General features: G+C 45.7%; 1 protein-coding gene across 2 annotated transcripts in view; it reads left to right on the top strand.

Annotated features, from left to right (window-relative positions):
* Nucleotides 1-24,091, top strand: part of GAD1 (glutamate decarboxylase 1) — a 57,339-nt gene that overhangs the window by 14,840 nt on the left and 18,408 nt on the right. For both annotated transcript variants that reach the window (XM_035135577.2, XM_035135569.2), the window contains exons 4-6: nucleotides 4,903-5,061; nucleotides 8,859-9,101; nucleotides 16,070-16,160. In XM_035135577.2, coding sequence (XP_034991468.1) covers nucleotides 4,903-5,061; nucleotides 8,859-9,101; nucleotides 16,070-16,160 — 493 coding nt within the window. The remainder of the gene's footprint in view (nucleotides 1-4,902; nucleotides 5,062-8,858; nucleotides 9,102-16,069; nucleotides 16,161-24,091) is intronic.

Below are 24,091 nucleotides of genomic sequence, written 5' to 3'. Positions count from 1 at the left end.
GTGCCACTTGTTCAAGGAGACCGACGGGTCTACTAATTTCTTGGGGCCACGATCTAACGAAGTGGAGTTTTCTGACTAAACCGCTTCTGGCACAAAAGAACACCGTGACGGAAGCCAAAGCGCACAGAAACGCCTTTTATCTTCCTGCTGCAACGGTATCTATTTATCTACTTGCACTGGCGTGCTTTCCAACTGCTAGGTTGGCAGGAGCTGGGACAGAGCCACGGGAGCTCACCACCTTGTGGGGATCCGATCCAAACCGTCAACCTTCTGATCGGCAAGCCATTGAGGCTCATTTAGACCACAGCGCCACCGGCGTCCCTCTTTATAGCCACCACTACGCGATGCCATTGCTCACGCGTTGCTCGACATTTTAATCCTCTGCTGAAAGTTCAAACCCCATTTGTGGGGGCTTCAGCTCAAGGGACCCCCGTTATCATTCTTTCAGTTGTTGGCAAGCTAGTGCCTTTTGGAATTGAAGACGGCTGATGTCCTCTCCAGTGTAACAAGCGCGCGCCCACAAAGGCGCACAGCACACGCGCACTCATCGAACCGTATTCTCTGGAGAACAGCGACCCCTTCCTGTCTCTTCACTCTCTTTACACACACAAAAATATCTAAACTGAACTTGGAGAGACACAAATAATAGGGGGAGGCTTAGGTTCAATTTCCCCACTCACGGGGTGATCTTGAGCCTCTCTTTGCCAGGGCTTTATTAGCATTATTTTATCCATACTCTGCTTATCTGTCTGGGTTTCCCCAGCCACTTTGTGGGGATAATTCCTCCCTGACCACTTTTAGAGCAAGAGGGGGGGAGCTGTGGCTCCTCCAGAAATTTATGGGACTCCACCTCCCATCGGTTCCAGCCAGCATGCCAAATGGGTCGTGGTTGATGGGAGTTGTAGTCCAGAAACATTGGGAGGACCAGTAGCTTCCCGATCGCTGCTAAATACGACGCATTCGTTCCTCCCGCTTTTTGAGCAGAAATCTAAACTTAAGATTGCGGTAGTTTGCCTGTCACCACCAGGGACCTCTGGTGGATGAGATCCACTCCGAAGTCAGTGGAGACACGTTTTGCAGCCTTCCTCGGCTGAAAACTTTATTTTTTTTAAAAAAAGCAACCTTCCCCCTCTCTTCGTCCCGATGCGCGCGCGCTCTAGCGAAGACGCAACACCTCCCAAGTTTTATTCTTGGCGCCGCGTGCTTTCGCCTTGAAAGGGAGCCCCTGCTGTGACACGTGCCTTTCTGTAAACCCCACCCCACCCGCCCCCCCTCCTTCCTCCCACTGAAGTCAGCGGGACGTTTTGCCTTGGGCTACTCCTTGCAATGGGGGGGAGGGGAAGCCTGGCTGTCATCACGAGGGAAGAACCGCGAGGGCGTGAGTGAGCCGGAAGAAAAGGAAGCGCGTCCCAAAATCGTGAGCCTGAGTCAAAGTGACAGGAGAAGACAGAAATAGCGACTGCCATGGGGGGCTTCCCACCCCGCCCCCACCGGCACTTGCACGCACGTCTTCCTCTTCGACTGACGACGCAGTTCTTCTAAGGAAGCTATGGGATCCGTGCAACGGGCTCCCCACTGAAGGCAACAGCTGAGATCACCCCACTTGGTTCCAATCAGGCCAGAGGGTTGCTAGCTATGCTCAGAGCAGACCCTCCAGTCTACTAGCCCATCATTTTCAATAGATCTTCTCTGTTTGGGCAGGAGCATACAATGCTACGTAGTGTGTATTACGTGTTACAGCATCGGTACATCTAACCTCCTCTGTCTTGTCTACACGAACTGGCTGCGGTTTTCTGGGACTTCAGGCAAGGCTCTTTCCCATCCCCTTCATGGAGATGCTGGGAGTTGAACCCAAGACCTTCTGCATGCACAGCAAGGGCTCTGCCCCTGAGCTACAGGCTCAGGGTCACCCATTCAACACTCACGAGTGGGACTTGCTTCGGATTAAACGTTTCCCAGGGACGGGGTGTCCCAATTCCTCCATCGGATTTCTTTGCACCTAAAACGTTTCTGAATAGGAGCTAACTTTCGTTATGGCTCAATTTATGATCTCAGAGGAGCTTTCCCCATCCCACTTTTACAGTGCCAGCCTATGCATGTTTACTCAGAAGTAAATCGCACTATGCTGAAAGTGGCTTCATCCTAGGTAGACGTGTGCATAGCTTGGAAACCTTTATTATTATTATTATTATTAGTAGTAGTAGTAGTAATCATCATAAATAAGAATAAAAATGTGCACCCAACCGCGAGACCATTCCATTGGAGCTATCCAACCTCCCAAAATTTCAACACCTCTTGCGATGGTTTGACCCCTTTCCGTTTGAACAGTACAAATTCTACAAACACCCTCCACAACTCCTCAAAAATCATTTCTCCTGCATATTCCCCGTCTTACCTTAATGGCACGTGTTAATTTATCATTAATAGCTATATCCCACACCTCTTTATACCATTATTCCGTTCTGGAAGGAACCAAACTGAAGAGAGAATCCTGTTCGGAAAGTCTCTCTCTCTTTTTAAAGGTTATATAAAAACAGGAGTAGAGGTCGTTCTCCTTTTATTTTGAATTCGTTTGTGTTGAAATCTATCGCAGTGATGCGCGTTGCGAGCTTAATACTGACGAACTGATGCGGAGGGGAAACGCATTCATTCACGCCCCACGCCCCTTCCCACGAAGGGAATAATTCTCTTTTGGAGGATGTGAAGCGAGCGCAGCCTTCCAACATATACAGTAGATTAGCCTCCGAGGTGGTCCCATTGAAGCCAGGCATAATAGGGCATCTGTTCCCATGGCAACGAGAAGCAAACCCGGAAAGCTGGGGTAGAGTCTGACTGAAGCCGGGAAGCCTTGACCGATTAATCAGCAGCCGCTGGGGGACGACTGACGCGCATTCGCCGCGGATTGCAGAGCGCGAGCGCCGAGCTAGATTTCCTGAAGGGGAGCCGTCCTTCCCCACATCCTAAAGTCTGGTCCTATGCGCCTGTTAGCTTAGAAATGAGTCCAATCTCAGAGGGACTCGCTCCCTGACTAAGCGCCGCACTCATGTCAGTTTCAGAGCACATTTGATGAGGATTGAGCTCCCCCCCCCCCACACACACATTCATTTTCCTCCGGTTTGGGGGTCACGGACCTTTCCCCTAAATCGATGTATCCAGCCACAAGGAAGAAGAAATCTCGGTGAGGCTGCGCTCCTTTGTTCTGCTAAGGCTGCGATCCTAACCGTGTCTGCCCTGAAGGAAGAAGTGCTACAGTATTCAGAGGGGCTTTACTCTCGGGTAAATGGGGTTAGGTTTGCAGCTTAACATGGAAGTAAAGCTTCATTCAGAAAAGTGGGTCTAGAGACACTTGGAGAATGAGGCGGTCCTTTACTGTTAAACCGTCCGATAGTCACCTCCGCAATATCTCTCCTGTAGGTTGAATGCTATCGATTTGAACAGCGCTGCTGATCGGCCTTTGAAATCAATGCAACTGGCTTCTAAATAAGAGCAACCGTTGCCAGCGGTGTCCCTGAACCTTTCGCAGTTCTGCGCTTTTGGGTTTGGAAAATGAGCACCGCCACACACTCCACCTTCCGGGAGCAGTTGTTGTTATTTATTAAATTTGTATACGGCACGCCCTTCATCCCAAGGTCAACAAGGCGGTTCACCACATAAAATTAGGAAACAAGAACACAAAATGCATAACAATAAGACCAAACAAAAGCAAACCAATCACACACACCCTCCCACAAACACATTTAAAAGGCCATAGACTGTTTAATCAGCCAAAGGTTTAGTTAAAGAGGAGCTTTTTCGCCTGGCGCCTAAAGGTGCATAATGAAGGCGCCAGGCGAGCATCCTTGGGGAGAGCATTCCACAAACGGGGAGCCACTGCAGAAAAGGCCCTGTTGCCATCCTCCCTGCCTCTACTGGAGGAACCACACAAAGAAAAGCCTCAGATGAGGATCACAGGGTCCGGAGGTGGTTCATATGGGGTCGGTTTTACTGGTGGCGTTTTACCCTGGATAAGTAAAAGCCAAACTGCAGGCCATACCTTCCAAGGGAGGTCGAGGATTCTGTGCATACCGGTAGTGCGTACAAAACCCCGTATGACTGCAGTGGGAATCACTTCCGAAAATTGTGGAGGACATGTCCTGCTCTGTGTTCCAGGGCTGGCTACGAAACCAGAGAGGCTTAAAAGCAGCGGCGGGGGTGTGCGTTTCCCAGATTTTTGAGATGTTACTTTTTTGGTATTAAAAAAAAACAAACCCTCTCTTCGTTTGCTTGGCTTCGATGGCCGCCCATGGCTCCTATCACAGTCCAGGCAGTCCCTTTCTCCTGAAGTCCACAAAACTTCCACCTCTGGGGAAGGAAAGTTGGGACGAGGTGGGGGCCTCTTGCCAGGATGCCATTGACTTCGTCCTGATCTTTCCCCTCCTGCCTCTCTTTTGGAGGAGTGGAATCTGTCTGATCGATTTAACAAGGATTTGCCATTGCACTAAATGACGAAAAATTGCGAGCGCTGTCTCCCCCCTCCCCGCCTCTCCCGCACCCTGTCCTTTTTTCTTGCCTGACTGGCTTTTTGCAGCTGATGTCCTTTGAGCGCTTCTTCCTCGGGGCGAGTTGTCTCTCCCCATAAATACTCTCCCTCTCCGACCTCGGTAGGGGAGAACCTCTGGAACCAGCCCCACTGCGGGAACGGGCGGTGGGGTCTGGCAAAGCAGGAACCAGTTTGGGGAGGGGGGGAAGCAGGTGTGGCTGGGTGCTTTGCTGGGTGGGGTTATCAGCAGCACGGAGGGTCTCCTTCGTTCTCCCCTCCCTGCTAACTCTCCTGAGCGGCTCGGTGGTTCTTTTGCTAAGCCAATATGCTGGGAAGCGAGATCAAGCCTCCTCTGACCTGTCCGCCTTGTAATAACGATGTAGGGTTCTTGCAAAGGAACAACAGCCTGGAAGACAAGAGCCGGCTGGTGAGCGCGCTCAAGGAAAGGCAATCTTCCAAAAACCTGGTGGCCTGCGAGAACAGCGAGAAGGAAACCCGGTTCCGGAGGACCGAGACGGACTTCTCCAACCTCTACGCCAGGGGTAAATAAATCCTTGCTGCTGCTGCTAATTCTTCTTCTTTCCCAGGTAGGGCACATTCCCACTAACAGGGGCTCCTTTCCCAAAAGGAAAGGCGAAGATTTGAGTTGTCTGATCTTGAGTCATACTATCCGTCCATCTAGTTCAGTACTACAGTACTTGCACTGAACTAGCAGCGGCTCTTCAGAGTTGCAGCCTGAAGATGCTGAGGCCTGAACATGGGACTTTCTTAACAGAAAACAGTTCTCAACCTATAGCCCTTCTCCTAAAGATACAGGCACATTGCCTCATTGGTAGCTCAGTGATTGCCGTGGCTGTCCTTGATCTCAGAAAGGGGACATTTCCCACCCTACCTACAGAATGCTGGGCTGGGTGAATTTGAGACCTTCTGCGTACAAGGTAGATGCCCCACCACTGAGTTATGGCGCTTCCCTAATATTTTGGGGGGCGGGTGGGAGGAGGGAGAGGGAGGTGAGAGATGGTCCATAGCATAGCTGCCAAGTTTTCCCTTTTCTCGAGAGGAAGCCTATTCAGCATAAGGGAAAATCCCTTAAAATAAGGGATAACTTGGCAGCTATGGTCCATAGAGGTTTAAAGGCTGCAATCCTAACTCCACTTTCCGGGGAGTAAACCCCGTTGATTTCAGTAGCACTTCCTTCTGAGTAGACATGGTTGGGATTGCGCTGATGGGAAATTATGCACAGAGTGAAGAAAGAGAAGTGCCCTCTCACCCAACACACACACACTTTCTCACACAACTTAAAATGGGAGTCATCCACTGAAGCTGATTGACAGGAGAATCACCAATACAAGCAAAAGGAAGTCTTTATCTATCCCAAGTATATTAATGTATGGGAGTCACTGAGGCAAGATCTGGTGATGGCCACTGGCTTAACCATCACCACTCAAGAAGTGAGTTGCATTGAATTCAAGGGGGCTTACTCCCAGGTAAGTGGGGTTAGAGTAGCAGCTTTAGATGGAGTTATAATAGTGGGGATTTGGACAAAATTCATGGTTTATCAGCCACCATAGCTATATGAAGCTTCTGTGTGCAGAGACATTAACAGCAGTTGCTGGGGGAGGGTACACAGTGTGTGGGAATTGCTGCCTTCATGACTTGCTTCTATGGGCTTCCAGGGGCACTTGCCTGGTCAGGCTACTGCTGGTAACAGGACACTGGGCTAGACAGGCTTTAATCCTGGTGCAGCAGGGCTCTTAGCTAGCAGCCCCCACCAAGCTGAGATGTGACGGTAGTGCTGTGATGACTCCATAAAAGTGACAGGAAACACACTCTGTATGAAAGCAGAGGCATTTCTGTATTTTTCAGGCGTTTCAGACTTTGAGCCATGCAGATTGTGTAGCTCAGGGTTTGACGTAGCTTAATTCAAATTCAGCACCAAGGAGAGCTCCTACAGAGCAACTTATGTAAAATCAAGGGCTGGAGGTGATCTTTTGAGCCTCTCTACCTCCAATCCACTTCTCCTGTACTCCTCTCCCTTTATTGGGGCCCTAGGGACTTAAAAAAGGGCAAACTCAGCCAGTCATACTGTAGCCTCTGACTCCAGCAGGCAATGTGCTTTCGGTGTCCAAGAAGCTGCTGCCCACAATAACTACCATTTAGGTAGGTCAGATGATGCTGAAGGACCACAATTGTGATTCTACATGTACACTGAAAAGGTGTAGACATTAATTATTCAAGACTGTTTCAGATCGCTTGCCATGTGGAGTTAAATTTATGAATTTCAGAAACACACACACACACTGCAATCAACAGATCTGAATCCACACAGTAGGAGCCTTCAACTACTATATATAAAAAAAGATGCACTAAAGCTAGTTATATTCATGCTTGTGGATGGTTTCCATAGTTATAAAACATATAGCAAGCTGTTAATGCACCCCAAATGTAAGATAAATGTAGTTGAATGAGTGGCGGCTTTTGGGGGGGGATATTGTGATAAAAAAATGCTCATTAATTTCTAACATTGAGAGGCACGGACCTTCCTGGAAGTCAGCCTTGCCCCCAAACCACCAACACACAAAGGGATAGTTTATAGTTACCCAGTGATGCAGGAAAGGCACTCTGTACATGCTCGAAGACACTTGCTCTTCAGAGAGACAATTGTGTTAGTTTGTTGTCGCAAAACAAAAAGAAGCCTTGAAGCACCTCGAAGACTAATAGATTTGTCACAGCACAAGGCTTTGTGGGCTTCAACCTCTACCATCAGACACATATCTTTGTTCTGTTCTTGAGTATGGAAGGAAATATTGAAAACAGTGGGGCCAGAGTTCAACAGGAGCAACAGCCTGTGTAACTATTCTGACTGGGTCCCTGTATTTTTTAATAGCTTGCTTAGAAGCAGAAATTCAGCAAGTGGCCTCATCATCCTCCGTCGCCACCTCCCCAACAGATAATATAATATATAATATAAACTGACAGACTGAAGATAACACTTCATGCCTCAGACCAAGCAGGCTCTGGTTTCATGAAATTTTATGCCATAGTAAATCTGTTAGTTTTTAAGATGCCACACAATGTTGCTTTGCATAGTTCTTCATAGTCCCAGGTCATATAAAGCAGGCAGAGTTGTGTGTGTTTTGGTTCACACCACCCCTTTTTTTTGTTTTAAAAAACATTAAATCAGGGTTCACCAACCTTTCTGAGAATTGAGATGGAATCCTTTTCTTCCCTACACTTCTTACATTTCTCCAGTTAAAGGGCTACCTTCCTGGGGAAGGGGGCCTTGAGACAGGTGTCCCAACTGCTTTTCAACTAGGGATCTAGTGCCTTTTATAGTTGTGTGGCAGGCAAGATCCAGCAAGTTACTTTTTTCTTTCTTTTGCAAAACCAGTGCCAGTCAGTGCCCACAATACTGGTGTTAGCTGGACAAATGGTCCGACTTATTATAGTGCATCTTCCTAGAATTCCAGACTTGTAGAGTTGGAAGGGACCATGACGGTGACCTATTCCAACTCCCTGCAATGCAGAAAGATTTCACTGTACATGGGGGCTTGAACCTACAACCCTGGGATTAAGTGGGCCCTGGCTCTAAATAGGTTGAAGATACCATCCCTAGATGCAGTGATGAGGAGAGTGAGTATGGGGACAAGGGCCCTCTTGTTTTCTGGGGGGAAATAATCCAGAGAACCACATCCAGTTTTTACATGTGTATGTACTAACACGGACCAGACTATCCACATCTCCCCAAAGCATGCATTAAAAGAATGCAGAAATTCCATCCAATTTCCTGTTTGGTTACCCTGTTCTTGAGCACAGAGAGGGCAAAGGGCTTTAGTGGTCTTAAATTTGCATATTGATATGCTAGTGGTAGCTATTCTGGATTAACCAATGTGTAGCGAAAGATAGTGTGGTGTAGCATTTAAGAGGGTTGATCAGCAACATGTTGCACTGTTTCTTGTTAGCTGTGTCATTTTGCTGATCCAAAAATAAACAAAAACATGACAAAAAGAGTGTTGGCCACCGGGAGACCCAGGTTCAAAGTCATACTTGGTCAAAAAGCTTGAGGTGCAACATGGGTCCACTCATTCCGTCTCTCTGTCTAACCTTTCTCACTGGGTTATTTTGAAGATAGTGCGGGTGACTGGTTAAGAGTCTGTGTACTTCCTTGAGCTCCCTGAAGGAAAACCAGGATTACAATTGTACTCAGTCAATAAACATGCACTTGAGAGTAGCTTGGCAAAAGAGGATGTCATGGGGGGGGGAGATATCACACACCCTCTTGTTGGCCTGCCTTAACAGGGCTGTTGTTGTTGTTGTTTTTTATCGGTCCCTTCCTCAGATTTGCTTCCAGCTAAGAATGGTGAGGAGCAGACCGTGCAGTTCCTCCTGGAGGTGGTGGACATTCTCCTGACATACGTGAGGAAGACCTTTGACAGGTCCACCAAAGTCCTGGACTTCCACCACCCGCACCAGCTCCTGGAGGGCATGGAAGGCTTCAACCTTGAGCTCTCTGACAACCCAGAGTCACTCGAGCAGATCCTGGTGGACTGCAGGGACACATTGAAATACGGAGTCAGGACAGGTGAGAGCTCTGTCCAGAAGAGAGGGGTATGTGGGCAAGGCTTCTGCCAGGCCAGAGTCTGAAGGCACACAGGTTGTGGCATCTTGGCTGAAGCCAAGCGCATTTGGGTCTGGCTAGTGCCCTGATGAGAGACCACTGGGGAGCCAAATATATACCACCTTTAGTTCCATCATGGAAGAAATGTCAAATATAAACGTCAAAAAAGAAAAGAAAAAGAAAAACACTTTTCATATCCCACATACTTCCAAAAAGGAAAGAAAGAGAGTCTTATGCTCTCATACTGAGTGAACTTAATTTTGATGCCTTTCTTCCTGGTTTGCATGAGGCCTATTCCCCAGAAAAGTGTTAAAGATTGGGGTGTGAGTGAGCTGGAGAGAGGTGGTCTGGACCAAGCAGTTGTTTCTGAACACATGTGGACTTTGATAAGCGTGCAATGGCTGTGATCAGGGTCAGCCCAAGACGTTTTGGTCCCTGGGGTAAACCACAAGGGAGAAATAAAGATCTACATTGGCTGGATCTGCTGCCCCTGTAGATCTTGCCACCCGAGACGGTCACTTCACCTTGCCTCATAGGTTGGCTGGGCCTGGTTGTGATTCTAGCTGGCACACTTTCCTGGGAACAATTCCTTCTGAACTCAGAGGAACTGGCTTCTGACAGGAGCACTACAGAGAGAGGAGGAGGAGGAGGATATAAGCCCCCCCTTATATCTCTGACTATGTTATTTTCCAGGAATGTCTATATATCTGGGGATATTATGAAGCATCTCAAAAGCAGCAGTGGCAAATGCTTTTAAAATGCACTGCTTCCCCCCTGCAGCTTAACTTGAATATATGCAAGAAGCAGGCTTTCAAATTTGCCTGTGAATTTGGCTCCACACCCCACTGCCCTAGCTGTCAGACTAAGGAAACCTGCCCACCATGGCAATACGGCTTCCCTATAGGATCAGACTGCAAGCCTCTGCTTTCCTGTGCATGGGGCCTGAATCTCTCTCTCCCTCTCTCCCTCCCCCCCCCACATATAGAGTCCTCCCTTTCGAAGTGACTCTTGCCTTGTTGCCTACAGTAGGCAGACTGTTGGCAGTTCGGTTTGTCACTCAGGTGGGCATTTTTGTAGCATTGGGTGTAGACAGCGCGGACAAGCACATTTGGAAAGTCGTAATCCCTTTCACTTGATGAAATGCAAGCGGCGTGTATCTCGGGGGAACGATATCATTAGGTAAATGAGGGCATAAATGACACTGAATTTGCAGTTTTTCTTCTTTATGTTCCCAAGGCATTTAATGCCAAAAAGCAAAGAAAGGAAAGGGAGAGAATTTGGTTTCTTGGGATCATTAATACCTGGCCGCCCTTCTGATAACTCATCGGGCAAGGGGAGTCTCCGGTTTCCAGGTCTTTTCTGATAAAGGTATCAAATGTAATCTTCCCCCCTTCATTTGTGAGTATGAGGTTTTCTAATAATAATAATAATAATTTATTTATACCCCAGCCATCTGGCTGGGTTTCCCCAGCCACTCTGGGCGGCTTCCAACAGAAAAATGAAATAAAATAATCTATTAAACATTAAAAGCCTCCCTATAAACAGGGCTGCCTTCAGATGTCTTCTAAAAGTCTGGTAGCTGTATTCCTCTTTGACATCTGTTGGGAGGGCGTTCCACAGGGCAGGCGCCACCACCGAGAAGGCCCTCTGCCTAGTTCCCTGCAACTTGGCTTCTCATAGCGAGGGAACTGCTAGAAGGCCCTCGGCGCTGGACCTCAGTGTCCGGGCAGAACGATGGGGGTGGAGACTCTCCTTCAGGTATACTGGACTGACGCCATTTAGGGCTTTAAAGGTCAGCACCAACACTTTGAACTGTGCTCTGAAATGTACTGGGAGCCAATGTAGATCTTTCAAGACCGGTGTTATGTGGTCTCGGCGGCCGCTCCCAGTCACCAGTCTAGCTGCCGCATTCTGGATTAGTTGTAGTTTCTCAAGCCAATTTACATGTAATTTTCAAGAAGGGGTGTGTGAGTGTGCCTGAAATGTTTTAAATCTCGCAGGGGAGCTGTCCAGCAGAGTCAGCAAAGTTTCACAAAGAAGTTCTGGTGCTGAATAGCAGGTGAGCTGTCCAGGAGACCAGTGGGGGGGGCATGAAGCAGTTACACCAGCAGCTTCCAGGAAGCAGCTGAGGGTTTGTGTAGTGAGCCAGGCTACCCCATGCTTCTTGGTAAAGCCTTGATCTTAATCATACTTAAGGTGATGCATCAAGAAGAGGGCTGTGCCATTAGATATGAGCTACTGTTGGACTCATTGTCATTTTTGTTTCTGATGTCCCAATGACAAGCACAAAGAAGCTAGAGCTGGGGGAGGGAGTCCTGTTGGGGTGCAGTATGAAGGAACTCTGGCTGGAGCGAAATCTCAGGGGCTCCCTTGGGGTGCCCTGACCCCTTTACAGTCTGGCTCAGGTAGAGGCTTGCAGTTAGCCTGGGCATCAACTTTTAATTTATTTTTAAAAGCCGGTTGTTCAAAGTTCTTCCTTGGGAATCTTGTTCAGGAAAGAATGGGGCAAAATGATGTTTCTATGCCCTGCACTTAGCATGAGTAGATTGTCCTAAGCACTTATAACTCTTTATTAAGAGCAGTGGAGCAAGGAAGCAAAAGTCATTTTTGAGCTGGAAACTACTTTTTATCACAGAATAGGTGTCAGAAAAGGGGCAACAGCCACCATACTCTGCTCCAGTATTTATTACTTTTTCATTTATAACCTGCTTTCTTCCATCATGGAACCCACGGTGGTATATTCTTGGTTCTCGAGAGGTCTGTTCAAGTAATAACCAGACCCAGACCTGGTCTGGTGAGATGGCAGTAGTCTCATGTGCCTTATCCTGGATATTATGACATATGGGGACACAGTGCAATGACAGCAGAGCGTGCCAGAATCCCTAGGCTGAAATCAGCCACTGTCAACACATATGATGCTACTCAGCACTGAAACAGAACATCACACGAGGCAGCTCATTCACCTCTCATTTTGAAGGATGTACCAGCTCCCATTGGATCAAATAATATTTGATAGTTGGGTGCTAAAATGGGTAGGTGCAGCATATCATGGTAGTCCTATCCATTGCCTTACATAGAATGCTGCTATGGCTAGATTGGCATTTCACACTCTCCATGCTGTTACTCCTTTAAGACCTGGGTATTTGCAGCTGAGCAGTTACCAGATGTAATACAGCTTCATACTGCATTCTGTATAAATACACATAAATCCCAGAAAGATGGTTATCCAAACGTTACTTGACTTACCTTCGTGAAAGAACATCCCACAGTCTCCCTCCATGGCTTGTCCCCATTGCAGATGGAAACTATTTCCTAATATTTAAGTCAAAATCAATACTTCCATAATTTAAAATCATTAGTCTTTTCTGTCACGGGAGAGATCAAGGAGAGATCATGGACCTTTAAAAACAATACTACGTGGTCCACTGCTTTCACTAACACATGTTTACTCGGAATTAATCCACACTGTATTCAATGGGGCTTAACTCCTAGGGAAGAGTGTGTAAAGCTAACTTGTGTGGCCTTTCATATGCTGTTGAGCAACAGGCAGGGATTATGGGAGTTGTCCAAGAACATAGGGAGGGCCACATGTTCAAATGGAAAAGTTGTTTTGTCACAGATACTGAAACGAGTTTTCCATCACACACAACAGTTCTGTTCAGCAAGGTTCCTAGAATACTTTAACTCACAGCCAGGGGCATACCCAGGATCAAAACTGGGGGGGGGGGCAAGACATGGTCAACTAAAATACTGATCAACTAGCGGCTCAGTACAGTGACGCAGAACTTGGTTTTTACACCATTTCAGTGTGGTAAACAACTGATTATTCCCCATTGCCCTACCTAATTTTGTTTCTTTCATCACTTTATAACCATTTTTTTAAAAAATTGCTTCTGGGGGGCAGCTGCCCCCCCTGCCCTATGCTGGGTACGCCCATGCTCACAGCAAGCACTTGGGCCTGTAGGATAGATTAGTTGTGACTAACTGAGTCCAGTTGGTTGCAGTGGAAGTGATGTGCAGTGCTATTTTTCTAGAAAAAGAGGTGCCAGAACTCACCACGAACACTTCCCTTGTTCTCTTATAATGGCAATGGCGCACACCTGAGAGGTGCCGGAACTGAGTTCCGGTAAGTTCTGGCTGAAAAATGCCCTGGTTATGTGTGACTAACTTTAGTTGAATTGGGACCTTGTGCTTTGCTTTCATACAGGGGCGTAGCCAGGATGAAAATCAGGGGGGCAAGGGGCGGGGAGCAAGGGGCGGGGCCAAGGGGCGGGGGCGGGGCCACATCGGAGCAGCCCGAAATCGGGCTGCTCCGACTCCCTCCTCCCCCTCCGCGATAGGAACGGACGAGGGGGAGCCAGGATCAGCCCGAAATCGGGCTGCTCCGACTCCCTCCTCCCCCTCCGCGATAGGAACGGACGAGGGGGAGCCAGGATCAGCCCGAAATCGGGCTGCTCCGACTCCCTCCTCCCCCTCCGCGATAGGAACGGACGAGGGGGAGCCAGGATCAGCCCAAAATCGGGCTGCTCCGACTCCCTCCTCCCCCTCCACGATCGGAAGGGACGAGGGGGAGCCAGGATCAGCCTGAAATCGGGCTGCTCCGATCCCCTCCTCCCCCTCTGCAATCGCTGGGGCAGGTGGAGGGAAAGCCCCAGAGCCGCGCAAAGCGGTTGCCTGGCTTTCCCTCCGCCCGCCCCACAGCCAGCCGGCTAGAAGGGAGGTCTCCCTTCTCCCTTGCTGGCTGTGGGGCGGAGGGAGGGAAAGCCAGCCAAACGCTTTGCGCGGCTCTGGTGCTTTCCCGCCGCCCGCCCCACAGCCAGCCAGGGAGAAGGGAGACGGCACCGGGCGGGCAGTGGGGCAGGCTGGCCAGTGGCCCTGCTTCTAGGGGGGGCAATTGCCCCCTCCTGCCCCCCCTGCCTACACCCATGCTTTCATAACAGGTTGTTGAAAAGACAACTGTTGTGTTTCTATAAGTGCCGGTCAGACATCCCTGCCACCCTCAGTTCAAAGGTCATATTTAAAGTCAAGTGACTCAGGCGATCAGATTTGTGGGGAGGAGAGTGCTGGGTTCAGGGCATGCCTGCTGCTAGTTTTCTACTTTCATATTTTCTTTTCTGCCGTCATGGCGTGACACCATTTGGATTTCCAACCTTGGGCATCAAATCATCCTGGACTACCTCCAGATGTGGATTTCCTTGGAGCAGACATTATGTCTTGCTAGTTAAATCCAGTTGTTCATATATATATTTTAAATCACAGTTTTAATCACAGGATTTAATTTTGCAATACTTACAGAATGAACAGGTTTGGGTCAAGTCTTGCTAGTAGGGAGGGGATAATGTAGCCGCCGAATACCTGTTTTCACTGAAGCCATGAAAAATAGTTCAGTGATTAGATTTAGATTTTTCTAGGGCCTTTTGAGTGTGTGCATCAAACCTTAATGTGAGTCCTAATATGATCTGACAGTGTTCTCTCTGCTACTGGGCACCAGGCAGCTTTATGAACTTGTGTCAGAACAAGCCATTAGGTTGTCAGCATGGTTTTGCATGAAGTACGTTTTCTGAATTACCTTCTGTCTCTCACTCTCAAAAAACCGATGCTTTTTAAAAACTAATTTTCTTTCTGAAGGTCACTTGAATAAAGCTCGTTGGTTGAAAATAGGAAACAAAAGATACTCCTTAAATTGTGGGTCAGGATCACAGGCTTCTTTGCTTCCATGATCTGGCTATAACAAAGGGGTTGGCAGTCTTTTAACCAGCTGCTAAATAAATATGCAATCAGCCATCCAGAATGGAAGGTCTTGAAATTATGTTTTCCTAATAGGACACTCACAGACCCAGGGACCCAGGTGGCGTTGTGTGTTAAGCCACTGAGCCTAGGGCTTGCTGATCAGAAGGTCGGCGGTTTGAATCCCTGTGACGGGGTGAGCTCCCGTTGCTTGGTCCCAGCTCCTGCCAACCTAGCAGTTCGAAAGCATGTCAAAATGCAAGTAGATAAAACCGCTACAGCGGGAAGGTAAACAGCATTTCCATGTGCTGCTCTGGTTTGCCAGAAGCGGCTTTGTCATGCTGGCCACATGACCTGGAAGCTGTACGCCAGCTCCCACGGCCAATAATGCGAGATGAGCGCGCAACCCCAGAGTCGGTCACGACTGGACCTAATGGTCAGGGGTCCCTTTACCTTTAATAGGACGCTAGAGGGAAGGGGTGCTATAACAGGTACCTGATATATTTTTGAATTCGTTAGTAATAGAAGATATACAATAATTAAACTATTTATAGAACTGCAGTCAAAATATAAAATGAGTTGCTTCTACCTCTTTGTGATTCATTGCCTGTAGGGCTACAAATGCAACCCTATGCATGTCTACTTGGAAGTAAGTTTCATTGAATATATGAGGCCAGCCCGAACTACCAGGAGTCGCATTGGGATCCGGGGGGGGGGCTGCACACAACCACACAAAAGCCCCCCCCCCATTTGATGTGGGGAGTGGTCATTCCAAGATTAGTGGGTATGGGATTTCAGTCTTAAAGAAGAGCAGAGGTAAAGAAATAATTACTATACAATAAGCAACCTGATTCACAGATCCATCCCTATTTATTGAGACTTCATTTTAATGCATATAAATCAAATTCTGATGCATTCTAGATTAACACACTTCTCTGAAAAGGAGTAGATGAATGCATGGAGTTAATTATTGGCATTTCCCATTTCCCACCTACCTAAATTATAAACATGTTTCCTTATTGTAAATAGTAATAACAAAAAGTAGCATTTCTGGTTTGAAAGCATAACTTTATGCAACACATTTTGCAAAATCATTTGGGGGGGGGCTACTGATAAAAGAATATGAAACCTCAGAGAACCAGAAGCAATGCAGATGCATAGATAACATGCATGTTTCCTTTAGATGGTGTCATTTGTTTTTCTAGGTCACCCACGCTTTTTCAACCAGCTTTCTACAGGGCTTGATATCATTGGCTTGGCTGGAGAGTGGCTGACGTCTACTGCTAATACAAACATGTAAGTACCTTAGGACTTTTCTCTCTGCTGTATGGTGAGAAGGCAAAGTCCTGTAGATGTTGGTCTACAGATTCCATAAGCCCTGACCATGTTCTGTGGGCTGGGGGCTGATAGGAATTGAAATCCAACAAATATAGAGCATCACTTCAGTGTGCTAAAAACAAAAACAGATGAAATGGTTAGACCAGGCATCCCCAAACTGTGGCCCGCCAGATGTTTTGGCCTACAACTCCCATGATCCCTAGCTAACAGGACCAGTGGTCAGGGATGATGGGAATTGTAGTCTAAAACATCTGGAGGGCCGAAGTTTGGGGGTGCCTGGGTTAGACTGTCTCTGTTTATTTTTTTCTCCTCTTGGGTTTGGACTCTGTAGACAAAAGGATATTTAAGGGTGTGTGTATGGGTATGTAGATAGATTAATTAGGGGTTCAGCTTCTGTGATACTGTGGCACCTAGATCATATCAATAAAATTAAGGGACTTGCGGGGTCATGCTGTTCTATGGCATGGGTGTAGCCAGGATTTTTGTTACGGGAGCAGGACTTTGGGGGGGGGCAGAACCGACGTGATTGGTCAGTTAGTTAAATATTTGTATTGTTTTACTTGATCTAGGGGGGAGGGTGTGGATAAATCTATGGGAGGTTGGCAGGTGGAGGGTTGGAAACAGGCAGCAGAGTTAAATATCCACAATAAATAGTTCTAGAAATTCATTGGGTGCATCATCTATTTATCTTCACACAGGGCAGTCTCGAGCAGGTCGCGCGCCCTGGCGCTGAGGGGCGGAGATTGCTCCGGCGCCCAGCAGGGCACAGCATGGCTTCCGCGCAGCTTTGCCGCGCAGCGCCCTGCCTACCGGCCCGGCACCCTGGCGCCCCGCGCCACCGGGACTCTACCTAGAGCCGGCCCTGTCTTCACAACAAATGGATAGGAGGTTGAAACTGCTTGCTGTGCATGCATTAGGAAAGGTAGCATAAGTACTCCAGCTGCTGCTGCTGCTAACCCCCATCTTGGGAGATAATCAGGGGAAAGCTGATCCATCTTCTCCACTTTTAGAAATTTCTCCTGGTTCCTTTGATAGGTTCATTTCACATATTCTGAATGAGAAATTAAACTAATACAGAACGTAGGCATATTAACATTTATCTGAACCTGGCTCAAGGTTTACTGCTGTCTGTCTTTGAAGTTGTCCTGAGTATATTCAAAGTTATTGGGAGTGGTAAAGATTTTTTTAAAAAAAATTCGCCTGTTTGAAGTCTTGGAATTAGAAGGCGTGCTGGCTACAAACCTGAAGCTAGTTGTTTGTTTTGTTTGTTTTGTTTGTTTTGTTTGTTTCTTTTGTTTCTTTTGTTTCTTTTGTTTCTTTCTTTTCTTTCTTTTCTTTTGTTTGTTTTGTTTGTTTTGTTTGTTTTGTTTGTTTTGTTTGTTTTGTTTGTTTTGTTTTAAAGATAACCAGAAAATCTGGAGGAGTCACGCTTTCATATTTTTTGTATTAAAAGGAGGGCTAAAGTTGAGTTACAATCAAAACCTTCCACTGGAATTGATGTAAAAAAAAATGTGTTCAGAAGGTGAGGAGAGACCAGAACTAGATTTTAAGGTTATGTTTTAATCACCTGTAGAAGCAGTTGGTAAGATGCTCTTCAATGATGCAGAATGGATTAAGAACCAGAAAGTGGAGTGATAACATACTCAGCTGAATTATTAGTCTTTGTGTTATGCTTTAACATAGTGCAAAGAAGGACTTTCCATAGCAGAGGAGGAAATTGCAACTGTAGCTAGCGTTAGATTCCATCATTTTATGAAATGCAATTATCTTTATTGATACGGAGGTTGCAGGAAAGAAAGTTAAAATGAAGTTCAAGGTGATTGTTGGTATCAGTCCCCGAGACCAAAATGTCTCCTCTTTCCTTCCCTACTGAAAGGGATGGAAAGCGGGTGTGAGACATGCCTGGAGGCAGTTTGAAATTGTGTATTGATTTGCATGGGCTTTAGAAAGTGTGACATGAGAGGACTCCAAATACTCATCAGCGATCAAAAGGCAGGTTTCTATTTCAGAACGCCGTTAGATGTGTGCAGCGATCACTACATTCATTAGCAGCTGAAAAATCTCACCAGATGGAAAAGCAAGTTCATTGTGGGCAAAATGGCAATGCATGAAGGAGCTTTTCCTGCAAATGGAAAAGCAAACTTTCTGCCACTTGCACCATCCACTGTTAATGCTCTGTTGATTTCAATGGGAGAGTTAAACATCTGTCACTCCTTGCTTGTTTGTTATATACTGCCCAATAACAAACAATCTCTGGGCAATTTACAAGTAAAAAAAAAATCAACATGCATAATAAATGTGAACTCCAACAACACAACTAAACCAGCCACAAAATAAAACCAGGGTAAAATCAGTAGCAGCAGAACATGGCATCTATACAATGGCTCTACAAAGCACTGGAATGTTTTCAAATGGAAAAAACCTAGTGTAAAAATGACCATAAAGACATTTCCAGGCAAACCTCTCCAAGGAAGGGCTTTCCACATCCAGAGAACCACCACAGAGAAGGCCCTGTCTCTCACAGCCACCTGCCACCCCTCATTTAGTGGAAGCACCCAGAGAACAACCACAGAAGACGATCTTGAGGTCCAGAGAGGTGTATGTCCTTCAAGCAATCTTGCCCCAGGCCAATTTTGGCCTTAAAAGCTCATGCCAGCACTTTGAAGTAGGCCTGGAAATGGACTGGAAGCCGATACAGACATCAAAATACTGGCCTAATACAGTACTTTGGTGTAGTCTCACATGCAATGCATTGCAATGATCCCAACTAAAGAATGCCAGAACATGGATAACGGTAGCAGGGCTATTTTTGTCCAGAGTGGGTCCCGACTAATTTATCTGCCTGACCTGATGAGAACTGCTCCAAGCCACAGAGGCTACCTATGCCTCTAGGAAGAGCTGGATCAAATATAGGGCTGCCATACATCCAGATTTTTCCCAGACATTACCAGGATTTCAAAGACAGAATTGACATCCGGGGGGGGGGGGATTTCCAAAAGGCAGCGCCTTGTTCTGGATCTTAGGCAATTGAAAAATCACATTGTTGTTGTTTTGGTGTTTTTGTAAAAAAGAAGCTCAACAACTTTGGGGGTGTTCTGGTTTTTACTTTTAGAAATATAGCAACCGTAAAAGGAGTGTGTACCCTATATGAAACTGGTCATTTACGGTGAAGTGCAACACCTACCAAACAGATTGAACACTAATCAGTCGTGCAATGGAACTCACTCTCCCTCGCCTGGGTTGAATCTCAGCTTATTGCTACTGATTCATAATACCCATTGTCTCACATTTGTTCAGAAGGAGTGGGAGAGCTGGGTTCCATCCACATATTGGTGACAACCTAGATCACTTGACTTTTAAAGGTAAAGGGTAAATGACCCCCTGGTTGGTTAAGTCCAGTCAAAGGTGACTATGGGGTGAGGCGCTCATATCATTTCAGGCCGAGGGAGCTGACGTTTGTCCACAGAGAGGTTTCCGGGCCATGTGGCCAGCATAACTGAACTGCTACTGGCGCACGGATTACTGTGACAGAAATGCCATTTACCTTCCAGCCGCAGCGGTAACTATTTATCTACTTGCACTGGCGTGCTTTCGAACAGCTAGGTTGGCAGGAACTGGGACAGAGTAATGGGAGCTTACCCCATCGCGTGGATTTGAACCACCGGCTTTCCGACTGGCAAGCCCAAGAGGCTCAATGGTTTAGACCACAGCGCCACCCGCGTCCCTTGTTAGCTATATGCAATACAATATAGCTTTCAGCTGGAAGTTGCTGGAACTCGGTTCTGGTACTTCTCAAGTGGGCACCATTGCCATTTTATGAGAATATGGGAAGCATTCATGGTGAGTTCCGGCACCTCTTTTCCTAGAAAAATTATACTGTTTATAGTGGCAGCCCTGGTGTGTAGTGTTCAGGGGTATGAAAACTTCCATGGACTTTTGGTTCAAAGAATTGAAGGAACCCCATATACAAACACTCACAAACAGAAATTGCTTGAATCTGAAGTTTTATAGCAGCTGGTATAAGCTGAAATTTTTTTACTAGCCCAGTTTTAAAAAATCATGGATAGCTTTTTATTTTCCTGATTTTATTAAATCAAAGCAAGTGTTGAAATGGGGATCTGAATGGATCATTTTACTTTATTTTTGCACCTGTTGATCACTGTCATCATCATCATAATGGAGGCTTTTTGGGAAGTCGCTGTAGTGTGTAGTTTGAAGATCAGGAGATACTCAGATATTCATTACAGATACTCATACGCTAATCCAAAATGCACTGAAGCCAATGGAAGAACTCCCACTGCCTTCAGCAGACCTTGGTATAGACTCCCGAATTAATGACTCAAGCTGTGTAGCTGTCTTTTTCGGGGGCCCAGCTGGCTGATGAATGCACATGCAGCCTATAAATGTACCATCCCTGGAAAATTTCACATCTTGGATGTTGTACAGGTGAAGATTGCTTGCCTTGTTTTGATCAGAATCCATAAACTATGTAGGGTAGCATACCTAGCACACTAGCTACCTAAGGTAGTTTATGGATTGCCATCTTCTCGTCAATTTATTATATACAAATTCCAAACCTTTTGTTTCTCACTCTGATGGTACTTAAAGTCTATGCGATGTACTTGACACAAAATACCGGAAGGGAAGAAGAATGTGGTGGACATGCCCCAAGATAAAAGGCTTCTGGGAAATGATTTATAATGAAATGAAAAAGATATATAAAAATACGTTTCTGAAAAAACCAGAGGCCCTTTTACTTGGAATAGTAGGGAAAGAAATTCCCAAAAAAGATGTCAATCTGTTTATGTATGCCACCACAGCTGCGAGGATTTTAATTGCAAAATATTGGGGGGGGGGAAGGAACTGCCCTCTTTACAGGAATGGCAAATGAAAATGCTGGACTTTATGGAACTGGCAGAGCTGACAGGAAGACTCCGAGATCAAGCAGGGGAAAGAGTGGAGGAAGACTGGAGAAAGTTTAAAATATATATAGGGAATTACTTTTGAAAGTTGAAAATCTGAATATCTAGGGAAATACAGAAGTTAAGGCAATAGGGAGATAAGAGGAGTTTATAAGGTTGAAAAATTGATACGCAAATATAAAGATGAGATTAAGAGGAACTAAGGAGATTATAGTATGAAGGAAGTAAAAGAGATGAAATAGAAACTGCTACAGTGATATTCAAAATGAAAATCAGATAGTGGGGAGTTGGGGAAGCCAAAAAGACAATGATTTAAAAAGTTGATTAAAGATGATATGTTTATGTTTATGTTTGTATTGATGTTTTTTGTTGTTGTAACGATGTTCTTTGTATTTTTGGTATTTTCTGTATTTTTTGTTTGTTATAAAATGCTTAATAAAAAAAATTTTAAAAAAGAAAGAAAAGAAAATACACCTAATAGTAAACCACGTTTAGTAAGACTTTGTACAAGGAATTCCCTGATGAAAGGAAGTTCGATCCTCAGCACCAAACCCTTGGCTCGTGTTTCCTTAGAATACATTTTGACAATCTCAGCCAAAGAAACCCATTTAAAAGTCCTTCACTGCATTAGTTAAACCAATTACTGTATTGCTTTTAGAATGCAACTGTTCACAAGACTCCAGAAACATTCTCGACTCATTATGAAGACCATGGGTATTCCAGACACTTGGTCACGTCTAAGCCGAACAGAAACAACACACTCTGTTGAGACATTTTAGCTGGTACAGAATGCTACAGTTGACCAGAACTTATGTTTGGAATCACTTGTCCTTGCTGGCCAGTAGTCACATGAAATAGGGTCTTCTTGGTGGTAGCACCTTGTCAGTAGAGCTCACTAGCCTAGGCAGTTCATTTAGTTCTCTCCCTGCTGATTTTCAGATGCTAAAACAAAACTATACCCCCCCTCTCTCTCCTCTTTGTTTCATGTTACCCGTGGCTTCTATGCTCTTTTATCTGCTGTCATTTTAATTTTCTCTTTATTTTTATGCTGTTTTCTATTGTTTCATTGTATCAGTTATAATTGTGGGCTGTGCTGGAGGTACTATGTGTAAAGGGAGAAAGGCAGGGTTTAAATATTTTGATTAATTGGTTAATGATAAGATATTAAAATAGGAATACTTTGTATATGTACAGCATTTTCCGAAACATGGAAAAGTGCTAATTATTTATCTCTCTTTCTCCCTTGCTTCTCTTATGAGTGCATAAAATTGGTCAGGGGTCCCTGTTGCCTGCACATATATGCAAAACAAGATATACTAATAGTTACATGCAATATACAGACACTTACTCTATATTTATTTATTTATTTATTGCCAACTTGCTTGCTTGCTTGTATCTATATCTCACCTTTGCTCCAAGGAGCTGTCTCCATATTATCCTCACAACAACCCTGTGATGTAGGATAGGCCAATAGTTGGTGGCTGACCCAAGGGACCTACTCAGCTTCATGACTGAGTGAGGATTTGAACACTGGTCTCCCAGTCTGATACCTGAACCACTATGCCACCTTGGAACCACATTCATTTTGCAATGTATGAAGCCAGCCTCAGTGTAGCAGGAGAAGGGGTTTGGTTTTTGTTGTTGTTTTTTTTACAGGGGGGGCAAGCCAGACAAAGCTACACATGCCCTACATGTACGTTTGTGAAACATGGACCACTTATAAATGCCATCTCCAACTCCTTGAAAGATTCAATCAACGGCATCTCTGAAAAAAATGTACACATCACTTGGGAAGACAGGTGAACTAATTCCAGTGCACTGGAAGAAGCAGTGTCAAAGCAAAGATTCTTCAACATCAATTTCGTTGGACTGGTCATGTTGTTTGGATGCCTGATTATCGTCTTCCAAAGCAACTACTCTATTTCGAACTTAAAAATGGAAAGAGTAATGTTGGTGGTCAACAAAAGAGGTTTAAAGACTCTCTCTCGAGGCAAATCTAAAAGAATGTAGTATAAACACCGACAACTGGGAAACACTGGCCTGTGAGCACTCCAATTGGAGAACAGCCTTTACCAAAGGTGTCAAGGGATTTGAAGACACTTAAACTCAGGACAAAAGGGAGAAGCAAGCTAAGAAGAAGGCATGTTTGGCAAACCCTCACCTTGATCAACTCCCACCCAGAAACCTATGTCCCCGCTGTGGAAGGACGTGTGGATCCAGAATTGGCCTCCACAGTCACTTATGGACTCGCTGTTAAGACTGTGTTCATGAAAGACAATCTTACTCGGCTATGAGTGGTTGCCAAAGGAGGAGGAGGAGACATGGGATGCCATGTTAGTTAGCTGTTGGGCACAAATCGCTGCAGCTTGTGCTATTGGAACTGATGCAATTGGGCTACAAGAAAAATTGCAGTTATCTATCTGGTCTTTCCTTGGAAAAGACCCTGATGTTGGGAAAGATTGAGGGCACTAGGAGAAGGGGACGACAGAGGACGAAATGGTTGGAGAGTGTTCTCGAAGCTACGAACATGAGTTTGACCAAACTGCGGGAGGCAGTGCAAGACAGGAGTGCCTGGCGTGCTATGGTCCATGGGGTCACGAAGAGTCGGACACGACTAAACGACTAAACAACAACAACAATCTGGTCTTAACCACTGCAGTAGAAAAATTTTATTGTGGCAGTTAGCTATAATTCTCTTTGGGTTTATTTCCTTTATTGTGGAGGAGTGAAGAGTTTTGCCTGGAACTTTAATGAAGGAACAACTTTCTGTTTGATGCAAATAGTAATTTTGCTTTAGACTTTTCTTTGTCTTCAAATAGAAGAATAGAACATGCTTTGAAATTTTAGTACACGGGCAGAAATACATTAATTGGAACATGCACTGATTCTTGCTTCCCATTAACTGGATGAAGCCATGGACTGCTCTCTTGTTATCTGTAATTGGTAATTAGAAAATCATCCTTTTTA

This window comes from Zootoca vivipara, chromosome 1, assembly GCF_963506605.1.
Source record: "Zootoca vivipara chromosome 1, rZooViv1.1, whole genome shotgun sequence".
Classification (NCBI taxonomy): domain Eukaryota; kingdom Metazoa; phylum Chordata; class Lepidosauria; order Squamata; family Lacertidae; genus Zootoca; species Zootoca vivipara.
This window is presented reverse-complemented; position numbering and strand designations above follow the sequence as displayed.